Source organism: Saccoglossus kowalevskii, chromosome 21, assembly GCF_978046115.1.
Source record: "Saccoglossus kowalevskii chromosome 21, keSacKowa6.1, whole genome shotgun sequence".
Taxonomy (NCBI): Eukaryota; Metazoa; Hemichordata; class Enteropneusta; family Harrimaniidae; genus Saccoglossus; species Saccoglossus kowalevskii.
Window position 1 is genome coordinate 27,738,424 of NC_140661.1, and position 11,624 is coordinate 27,750,047.

At 35.2% G+C, this 11,624-nt stretch overlaps 1 protein-coding gene across 2 annotated transcripts in view; it reads left to right on the plus strand.

Annotated features, from left to right (window-relative positions):
* LOC102808122 (protein TANC2-like) overlaps nt 1–11,624 on the plus strand; it is a 100,675-nt gene that overhangs the window by 84,289 nt on the left and 4,762 nt on the right. For both annotated transcript variants that reach the window (XM_085495252.1, XM_078006979.2), the window contains exons 7-17: nt 1,741–1,848; nt 3,290–3,553; nt 4,057–5,179; nt 6,085–6,316; nt 6,700–6,936; nt 7,521–7,694; nt 8,404–8,752; nt 9,013–9,188; nt 9,566–9,790; nt 10,296–10,442; nt 11,121–11,221. In XM_085495252.1, the coding sequence (XP_085351378.1) occupies nt 1,741–1,848; nt 3,290–3,553; nt 4,057–5,179; nt 6,085–6,316; nt 6,700–6,936; nt 7,521–7,694; nt 8,404–8,752; nt 9,013–9,188; nt 9,566–9,790; nt 10,296–10,442; nt 11,121–11,221 (3,136 nt within the window). The remainder of the gene's footprint in view (nt 1–1,740; nt 1,849–3,289; nt 3,554–4,056; nt 5,180–6,084; nt 6,317–6,699; nt 6,937–7,520; nt 7,695–8,403; nt 8,753–9,012; nt 9,189–9,565; nt 9,791–10,295; nt 10,443–11,120; nt 11,222–11,624) is intronic.

Genomic DNA, 11,624 nt, shown 5'->3' on the forward strand with positions numbered 1-11,624 from the left:
TCAATGTTTTCTTTAGTAGCAGACATATTACATATGACCTAAACTTGAAAAAAACAAACTGATATCAACATTATAATATTATTAGAGTACCGAGTAGAACCAATTAAATTCATTGAAGAAAAATTCAGTTTTCATAAAAAATCATAAATTTAATAACAATTTCTGAATAACACACTTCAATTTTAGAAAACAAATTGACCTAGAACATATGTAACAAGAATGATTTATAAGGTATGCTACTTAAATATCTGTATTTGGTGATATGTGGTAAAGATTCCTTTCTCCATGTACATCAATCAAATGTAATTCAAGCAATGACAACTACTGCAATGAAGGCTTGGGCAGATTTGACTGTGTAGCAGTGAGTGAGATTATCGCCATTTTGAATACAGTGTTGAATCAGGGAATTTTTTTTAACAATCAAAAAAAAAGTAGTTTTCAATTCACAGTACATGTATTCGCAAATGACTGTCAGTCTGGTATATTTGCTTCTATATATATCATAACCTCTTCTGTTGTCATCTGAGCTAACATTGCCTGGATGGTTTTCGCTGTGATAAAACCCCCATTTCACAAAAAGTATAGGTACAGGAAACAGGGCGTAGTATTTCCCAGAATTCTGTGGAAACCTCTAAGTGCAGATATTGACAGATAGAAATCTTTCTTATTATAACAGTACAAAAATCATCTAGATTTGATGTTAGATTAGCTGTATAATGGTTCTTGTAGCATTTAGTAGAACACATCCACTATGCCAGGAGATATCATCAGTCACTTGGTGTGTAGTTGTGCTGGTATCAGAGTTCTCTGTCACTCTGTCTATTTGTAGTCGTTATTGATATTATAAAATGTTGTATTGTTGGTTCTATTATAGGGGCTGTGGTTGTATGTTTATATTTTGTCTGTGGTTTACAGTTTACTTTGAAATGCTTTATTTTAGAAAATTTCACAAAAATAAAGGTATTTTATATCAGTGAACATTTCATTGGAATCTTTTAAGAGTTACAATCTTGAAATGCTGTCTAGTGCTGTCAATATTACCACAAAAATTGATAGTGGCAAAAATAAAATGGTTTTTCACCACCTGACTTACTTGCCCAAATTTTCTGTACTTTTTCTCATATTCTTCAATATTCTGGAAATGGACCCTAATTTTGGAGTCAACAGACAAAATTCAAGTAAATTTTTTATATTTTACTTAAAAAATGTGGCTATTTTTGTCTCAACTTTCTAAAGGAAAGTGATGATTATAAACAGGACTATTTTGTGAATTTGTGATGAAAAGAGAGAACTGCTGGTAGAAAGGTTCATATTTGCTCTGTTAGCGTACATAAGCTGTCAATTTGCATTTGTTGTATACTGAATCACTGAAATATGTTTATATAAAGTGTATATGCAACTAATAGAGTCAATACAGTAGCATTTACATGCAATATTTTAATATTTTAGGTTAAATCATAACTGTTAATATTTAATGATAAATTACGTGTATTTACAAAGCATCTTTGCAATGTTTCGTTTATTCAGCATTCACATTTTATTTCAGCTGCTCTTCCGCTCTCAGGGTTTTGTGATTTAAAAAAACAAAAACATTGTCTATTTGGTACTCATTAGTTTAGTACTTCATGTCTAAGTGACTGGATGTCTAGCGTGGGTCTTCACATCCCTGCTCAGGTGAATGTTTTCAAATGTAAGACTATCTCTGATTTTCTGTTACATTTGTATCTTTATTTGTTGCAGCCACCAATCCTAATGCAGTAGAAGACATACCAATGTTTGCGGAACAAAGAAAGGCAGCTATTAGACGATCTCTACGAGCACATATGCAAAAGCATCCCGATTTAAAAGGTAAAATCATTTATTTCAAGCATGTAAAACTAATGTGCACCAAAAAACTTGTCCCCAGGCTCAGGATCTCACAGGAATCTCATTGTATCACCATGGAAATTGGGTTGTTATATTTGTCCTGCAGAAGAAGTGGCATAACTGTTTTAACCTTTTGAACACCAAACTATTTTCTCATCAATTTTTTGACACATTTGTATGTATTCGTCCAATCAGGAGTCACCTTACATGTTAACTAGGTTTAGTAGCTAAGATCATAGATCTATGAAAACTGTGGAGAAAATAGCACAAGATTTGAGGGCAATTGTCATTTTGTTTCATTCATTTGCATAATGGAGCATCAACACCCTGTCAGAAAGTGTTATATTGTTACTTTGTACCAGGCTTTCAGCTAGCACCTGTCTACCTGTCATTTTAGACACGTATAAAATTACATTTGACAGGCAAAATTTCTACAAACCTGTCAAATTTTTATTGTAAATCACCAGTAAATAACTGTAAATAATCAACAAAAATCGATTGTAATTCTGTGGTTACAGACTAGGGGCTGCTATCTTTTATTTCAATAAAGTTTTTAGACAGGCAATTTCTATTTTCTGGCTATAACCCTTCTTCACACTTTATTCACATCCACGTCTTGTTTTGATATGACAGATGTCTGAATTCCCTGAACCTTCTCCCACATCCCCAATCCTGGTCCTCTGAGAGTATGTTCAGTGGTAATCCTTAACCGTTAAATTTTTAATTTCTGAAACATTAGTTATTTTAAAGGTATTTGGAATGACTTGATTTGACAAAAGTCACTGAGTCCCTGGATAAACCCCTGTGAATTTCAATGAAATTTTATAATTTTTCTTTGTGAATTACTAAAACTTAGTATAAATAAATAGGTTGAAAGTTTAAAACTGATATAATTTTGAAATTGCTCAAAATCATTGAGCAGTAGGTCAATATGTCGCTCTGATATTTTGATTAAAACTCATAGCCAAGGTAAAATTATGTTCATTTGATTCAACATTATCGCTGACCTGCCGGTTTACAGTTTATTACCGAGTTACTAAACTTAGTATCCAACACCGTTACATGTAATGGATTATAGATTTTAAAATCATTAATATTTATTAAAAGATGGTTTTTATTCATATATCTCATAAAATACCATTGTGTATGATTTTAATTGCTGGAAAACCATGGTGATGATAAATATGTAAATGTGTTCACCTTTATAAAGTATAGTCGGCACCATCAGTTGGTGTTATTATGGAAGTGTCCTTTGTGGTCAAGGATGAATTTAATGTATTCTCATCATATTCATATTTCTTGCTCTTTATGTTGCCGTCATATACTCTCATTATTAGTGTTTTACGGCTGTGAGGTTTTACCAGTTCATTAAGGTCATGTAGAACAGACTTTACAACAAAGATGACTTTCTATTTCTCAACAGTTCGTTTTGCACCATATAAACCGCCACAAATCAACCTCCAATCGCTACGATTTGAAGTCCCCAGCGTACAGGATGATCCAACATTTATTGGCCGTGACTGGGTACTTAACGAAATCGAGCAGCATCTGTCTTGTGACTCCGCACCTAATAATAGCGGTATTATCATCACTGGTAGCGCCGGTTATGGTAAGACTGCCCTTATTGCTAAGTTGGTATCTGGCAGCGAAGTCGGAAAAGATTTCATGAATAGCGGAACAGTAGAAGGTAATGATTATTTTTTGTTATGATTTTGTTTTTCGTTCATATATACTATTTATATGGGTATGTTTATATTACTATTTCCAACTGTTGCTTTCCATAACTGATGGCGTACATCATATTGTGTGAGCAGTTCTCTTGACAGTGATGTTTGTATTCAGTGCGTGATTTTCTCAGCATTCTGATCTCTTCATCTTCATTGTTCAACAAAAATATTCAGTGAAACATTTTGTCTCCCTTACACTGCATTTTCAGAATTATTCTGTGATTTCAATATTAATTTCAGAACAGACAGACAGACAGACAGACAGACAGACAGAACTTGATCTTGCCTACAATTTTTGATAAATTTTTTTTATCAACATTTCATTCGAACTGAGACTTGACAAAAGTTTACTCGGTGCTATGTGGAGGTCAATAGTGTATGGGAGAAAGTTCAGTTTTTCCAATAATTATAATACTTAATAGTGTATTTTCAATCCATCCCAAATGTTGATTCTCAATTCCAGATTTTGATGGGGTTCAGATGAATGGTCTCGTCAATGGTTTGAACGGCATTGGAAGTACGGACACTTTAACTAGACGGATGAAACAACAGTCAGATAGAGTCTACAAAGCTCTGTCATCAAGAGTTGTTGCATATCATTTCTGTCAAACAGATAACCTGACCACATGTCTGGTGCCGGAGTTTATACACAGCTTAGCGGCTCAGCTGTCGCAATCACCGCAGTTACATGAATTTAAAGACATGTTGGTCAGCGAGCCACATTTACAAAACATTTTGAGTATGAAGGAATGTATCCAGAATCCGTCATCAGCGTTCTTGACTGGGATTATTGAACCGCTGAGCACATTGAAACAACAAGGAAAGCTTTCGTCAGATTGTGTAATACTCATCGATTCTATTCATGAAGGCGAGATACATAAATCGGATTACGGCGATAGTATCGCATCGTTTGTCATCAAGCATGCTAATCAGTTTCCGTGTTGGTTGAAACTAATTATCACAGTTAGGACTAGTGCACAGGATTTATTGAAATTATTGCCGTTCCATCGGATCAACCTTGACAGAGGAATTACAGATAAGATCCCCCGAGATATTCAGCACTACATCACGTATCGTCTCAATCACAGTTCAAACATCCGGAACAATGTGTCACTGTCCGGTAAACTTGAATACGCTATGCAGACTAGGTTCATTGCCCATCTTCAATCGCTTAGCGAAGGCTGTTTTCTGTATGTGAAACTTGTGTTGGATTTAATCGAGCGAGGTCATATTGTCATCAAGAGTTCAAACTATAAAGTCCTTCCTGTCTGTTTAACGGAAGTATACTTACTACTGTGCAATATACATTTTTCAAACATGTCAGCGTTTGAGAAGGTCATGCCTATTTTAGAGGCTGCTTTGGCTAGTCTCCACCCGCTCACTGATGAGGAACTTCTTGACGCTGCCAATGCTGGATTTACAATGAGGTTTCTTTCCCCTGATGAGTTTCAACGACGAATGGATTTGTTATCCGGATTATTGGTGCTCCGGAATGACCAGACACGCATGTTTTACCATCCATCCTTTAGGGAGTGGTTGATGAGACGCGACGAGTCAGAAACTGTTGAGTATCTATGTGCTCAGAGGTAAGAGTATGGGTGAAGTAAACAATAGCATGCCAGCCAGTGAGTTAGTCAGGGGAATGTTTAATATTTATTGTATGAATAAAAGCAATCAAAGTTAGATTGGATGAAAGTTGGAAAGTAGCCTACTGTATGCAACATTACTTTTTATAGCTGCGTTTACTGTGATAGAAGCGCTTCTCTAATTCCTAAAGACAATCCAAAAGTACCGTTTTCTGAGAGATTTGCACTTTTGTTTTCACTGGGGATGGTTGCCAGGCAATGCCCTGAGTCTGCCTGAGGATACCAAAAATGTTTTCCAAAATTGTTTGTTTCGATGGGACTTTAGGTACATCAAATGTACGCTGATCTATTTATGCTGAGGGTCATTTAAATAAGCACATGTGCTTAATATTGCAAATTAACCTTTATTATGTCCGTTTCCTATCACTTGTCATATAGGCACATTTAACATAACTATCATGGGAAGACTATACAAGTCTAGTCTTGAGTGTCAAATATGTGTGATAAACCACTGAGTTAAGGACAACGGACTACTTATCTTCAAGGATTTCATTAATGGGGCAGTTTGTGAAAATTGGTTGTGCATCTCCTGTGTTTTACGACAGTTGACCCCCTCCCCCTTCTTCTATTCTCACTCTCTTCTTTGTTTTAAATATACAAAGGGGCTATGCGTCGTTTTCTGACAAATGTATGTGGCCATCTACAATGATTTATCTAGTAAAAAAGACCACCTATCTCCATTGGTTTATAAAAAAAGGCCACCTATCTCCAATGGTTTATGACAGTGTGCCACCTATCTCCAGCGGTTTCAAAATGCTTCCTTTCTCAAATGTGTCACTGATTGTTGGTGGTTTCAACAATGATATACAACTAATAACTCACTCATATTTGTTTTCTCCATACAGAAATGGTCATGCCTTACTTGCCTTTAAATTATCAAAACAATCTCCTAAACTTGTTGGTGCTAAAGCTTTAGAATTAGGACATCATATCTTGAACGCCCACATCTATAAGACTTTGGGTCGACAGTTGGGCTACTCATCCAGAGAACTACAGGCAATATGGATGTCTTTAAATGCTGCTGATTTATCAGTCAGTTTAGCCGGCATTCAGAATCTATTCTCGCCAAATATAAAGGTGAGTTTTGATAATTCACAGTTTGTTGGAAATTTCAGATTTAGAACATGTCTGGAATTTGTATTGCGAGTATTGACACAATGCATTGTGGGTAATTGACTTTGAATATGACTGACATATCAAAGGTCACATTGAACAGATTAAATCCTGACAATTTTTTTAATCAATAATTTTGTGCAAGGTGACAGTTCCCAATATTGAATGTTATCGTTGTCCCTCCTGACTGAAGAATCTCAGATGAAAATTAAAAAAAAAAGTGAAAATCGTTTAGTTGTCAATAGAGGGCGCTCTACATGATTTCCTGACCAATTTTCAATGATCAACATTGCACTAGTGCTCTATAGCGCCCTCATAGTCATAATGATTTCATGTTTGATTACTAGGTAAGTCGGCTGTTATTACTTGCCGGAGCCAATCCCAACATACGTACTGATGTCTTCGGTAACGCACCTATCCTGTGCGTGGCCGCCAAAGAAGGCTACACAGAAATGGTGTCGTTGTTACTGGAGTTCCGAGCAACTGTCGACGCAGTTAGCGAAGATGGCGTAACATCGTTGTGTTTTGCCGCAGGGAGTGATCAGGTGGAGATTATCAGGATGTTACTTATTAAACGAGCTAAGGTGAGTGGTAAAATTGTACCTTGATCATCATTCACCCCCACCCACACATTCAGCGTATAAATACATTGCTAAATCACCATGGTCATTGCTCCGTGACAAAAGTCTGTGACAAAACATAATCTCTATTTTTGTGAAAGGACACATTACATAGCTGTGATTAGGTCATGTGGGTGTATTAATTTCTATGGTAATACTCGGTTATAAGTTCTAGAAAGTAATTGTTATTTTTTATGAAATTATGTTTAGCTGCGATTTATTGAAATAAATCAATGTGTGCTCAAATTGTGTTCAATATGAATCACATGTAAATTATTAGTGCATTCATTTATGTAAAATACAGAGGTCAAAATGACTATGGTGAAAATAAGTCATCTTTTAATGATTCAGTATTCAAAAAATGTAATTTATGTTTTGTGTTTGGTTTATATATTAGAAATGAACTCATTATCTGTATAATTGAAATTAGCATTAAACGAGAGATATTTGATTATTAAATATAAACATGCAATGTATTTAAAAAGACATGTACCAAATATATATTTATTGTGACTTTAATAATATACAAGTTTTCTATCACTTTATAGATTTATCACATTGACAACAAAGGTCAATGTGCGTTGGTACATGCTGCACGTGCCGGCAAACTCGAAGCCATTAGTTTTTTACTGCAAGCAGAATGGAGAGAATCTGCATCATTAAATAAAAGTAAAGCGATGCAGCAAGCACTAGTTGGAGCTGCTGCAATGGGGCATAAAGAGGTGAGTGGTGATTGCTGTAGTTACAACTACCGGTAATGCTGCATTTATTCCTGCAGTGTTTTTGTTGCCTTGTCTTTCATTGCCGTGTAATTACAAGGTTTTATCGCGATGGTGAATTCTTTCACATCCAAACACTAAATGTTGATGTGCATATGCCTTTGATATTCTGTAAACTGCTTAATTTAGGAATTTTTGCAATTTGATAATTTTACTGCATTCATGAAGAAAATTTCATGAAAGTCTCTGGTGCTCTGTGTTGCATGATCTCTAGAAAAAGTTTCCTGCTACTAAATTTAGCGTTTTCACTGAATCTCAAAAACTAACAAAATGTTTTCTTTCGCAAAATGAAAGTGGTTTACAGTGCTATAAATGAATGAATTTTTGCTCAAAGAATTTTATCCATTATATATACCGGTAGTTTTTCTCTTAAAAAAAAATTCTTGTAAGATTATAGCAGTTTATGGTATTTTGTGAGCGCGTCATGGATCAGTTAAGAAAGTAGTCCCATTCTTGTTCTACTGTCTTAATGTACAGTACGACATGTCAAGTGTTTGTAAATTCAATTATCGCATATTTAAATGGTTTTACTTTAACATATTTAGGTATAAAAATTAAGACTATTAAGTAAAGTATTTACTGACACTGTAGATAAGGTATGATGTGTTGCTGTGAAAGCTAAACTTCTATATTAACCTCTATTTTCTCCTAGGTGATATCATTCTTGCTGGATCTTGCTGAGTTATCACACGGCAGTGAAGGTGTTATGATTGACAGCTACGATAGCTTACTCAATGAGACACCACTCACTGCAGCCATACAAAATGGCAAGATTGAAGTTGTTAAATTATTACTTAAATGGGGTGCTAACGTACATATCGGCAATAAGGAAGGTTTCACTCCACTCATGCTAGCTGTGAAAGGAGGATTCTGGGAAATCGTTGATATTTTGTTGTATTACCACGCTGCCATAGAAGAGACTGACCGACACGGTAGAACACCCTTAATGATCGCTGCTGCTGAGGGTCATCTTGCTGTACTTGAACTTCTACTCAGTAAAGGTATGGACAAATGTGTTTGACTTACCAAATTATGAATTGTGGAATAATAGTAGTGCTGAGAGAAACATGAGTTTGACCAAACAAACAAAAAATCATTAAAAAAAAGTTAGAGGTAAAGAATGAAAAATTAATTTTTTCGGCTAAAAAGTTTGAATACAGAAACTTCAAAGAAATCATTGCTAACATCATCAGCAGTGAAGAATGGACCTATGAATGTAGTTGGGAAGACTTAATACACTGTTCTTATTTCTACTTTTCAGGTGCTTCTGTCACAAAGTGTGACAAGGAAGGTTTGACGTCGCTATGCTGGTCTTGTTTGAAAGGACACATACACTGTTTACGATCTTTGCTAGAAAGGGGCTCAGCAGTTAATTATACCGATAAAAATGGACGTACACCACTGGATCTGGCCTCATTTTTTGGTGATCCTCATGTGGTGAGTATAATTTACTAGTAATTGAAACGCATCCATACTATGCATTAGTAGGAAACTGAATTGTGTCTCCAAGTTTACAGCAATTTGATGTCAATTTCCACTATTCTGAAAACAATCTGTTACATGTATTGCAGACTTATCTGTTATTTAAAAATATGATTATTTTGACCATAGACATAACTTTTGTCATTTACGTAAGCTTATATGCTACTAATAGGGCGAATATGATATAAAATTTAAAAAGAAAACATATCTTGCTCTATGCTGATATGCATTTTGCATTCTCAGAAACTCTCAAAAGAAATATTTCTAAAAAAAAAAAATATCTAAACAGTGAGACAAATAACCTTATTTAATCTGTAATTCATATTTTTCAGGTGCATCTACTTCTCGAAAAAGGAGCACATTTAGAACATGTCGATTACAGTGGTATGCGTCCTCTAGACAGAGCTATTGGGTGTCGGAACTCAACTGTTGTGGCAGTGTTGTTGAAAAAAGGTGCTAAGCTCGGTCCAGCTGCCTGGGCTATGGCCACGGCTAAACCAGATATCATGGCGTTGTTAATCAAAAAGGTCATGGACGATGGTAATAATCTTTATAAGGTAAGCGGTACCAATGTTAATTGCACAAACTCGTATTTTATATATACATGTAATAATGCAGCTAATTGCTAGGTAGTCTAATATGGGGATATGGTTGCCTTGGAGAGACCAATCAGGAGAAATTAGAAATGTATGCACATACATATACCTCTGTTGAAAAAGTTAGGATTATTTGGTCTAGTGTATTCCAAATGAAACATCTTTACTTATACATGTTTCTAAGACAACAAGGATGGTAGCCTTACAAGTTACTTGTAACTCATAATTCTCATTTGAGCTAGGGAGTCACTGTGAAGTTCTCAGTTCTCTCTTCAACTAGGGAGTCATTACAAATATGTCCAACTGGAGAGTCATGACAGTTTTTTCCAACTGGGGAGTCATAACAGTTTTCTCCAACTGAGGAGTCATTGTAGTTTTCTTCTTACCTAGGGAGTCACTGTAGTTCTTTCATCACCTAAGGAGTCATTGCATAGACTGATAACAATATTGTCTCTCATTGTAACAGAAAGGAAAATACAGAGAAGCCTGTCACAAATACCAGTATGCATTAAAGAAATTCCCAACTGAAGGATTTGGTGAAGAAATAAGAACCTTCAAAGAGTTGAAAACTAACCTCTTCTTAAATGTCTCAAGATGTCGCAGAAAAATGAATGTAAGTCATACCTCTTTACACAGTCAGCTGTTGCAAGTGCCATATTTACTTTATGGGGACCGCCATCTTGAATACGACATGATACTCTTTACATATCAAAATTATCGTTTGACGCAGCTGGATTCATTCTATCATCTTTATGTTCATGATGCCACTTTTATTACACCCAGTGCTATCAGGCAAACTGTGGAAATTTGTAGACTTTAGCTAACTTTGCTATGTGTAAATTAGCGAAAGTCTATATACTGTATTTTCTCTATTAGTAGCATTATGCCCTAATGTGAATACATAAATACCAGAGGTCTATCTGTGATCACACAAGTCATAATATAATGATGCACCTTACAATAAAAGCTTATGTGTTCTAATAAAGTAAATATGGCGATGATGTCTTGCTGTGTTGTAGTAAATACTAAAACGATGTTTGTTGCACCACTCATGTACATGGTGTTTTGAGAACTGAACACTACTTGGAAAAATACTTGAGTACTACTAGTAGTTTCATTAGAAATATGATCCTGCATCGACCAGGGTTTGCAATGCAGAGAATCTTATGAACTGTGTCTTGGATAGTATTCGCACATTATTTTGCATATTTGTGTTCAATTTATATATTTACATACTGTTTGCATATTATTTGCATAATAACGTACTATTTGCATATTTTCTAACCAATAGGACATTTCAGCTGCTGTTGAGTACGCCACCAAAGCATTAGAGATGAAACCGAGTTCATTTGAAGCCTACTATGCAAGAGCCAGGGCCAAAAGAGCAATGAGGTGAGTATTATATTGTCAACTTATTGTTTTCATCCACTAACCTGTCAATCTTTACCGCATTGATTCCACTGTAAATCAAATTTTTATTTAAATACAGACAATTTAAAATCACTGCGCCACAAGTTTCATCCATTAAATGACAAAACGCAAATAAAATATGAGGGAACTTGTTCCCATGGAAACAATGACTTTCTGTTTGACCCATATTGTTCAGCCCTACTCTTGTATCCATTCTGATATAGATACTTACAACTGAGATTCATAATTCGAAAACTAGTTGGAATAGGTTGTTATACTAGGTTAGGTTTGAATAGGTTGTTATACTAGGTTAGGTTTGAATAGGTTGTTATACTAGGTTAGGTTTGAATAGGTTGTTATACTAGGTTAGATTGGAATAGGTTGT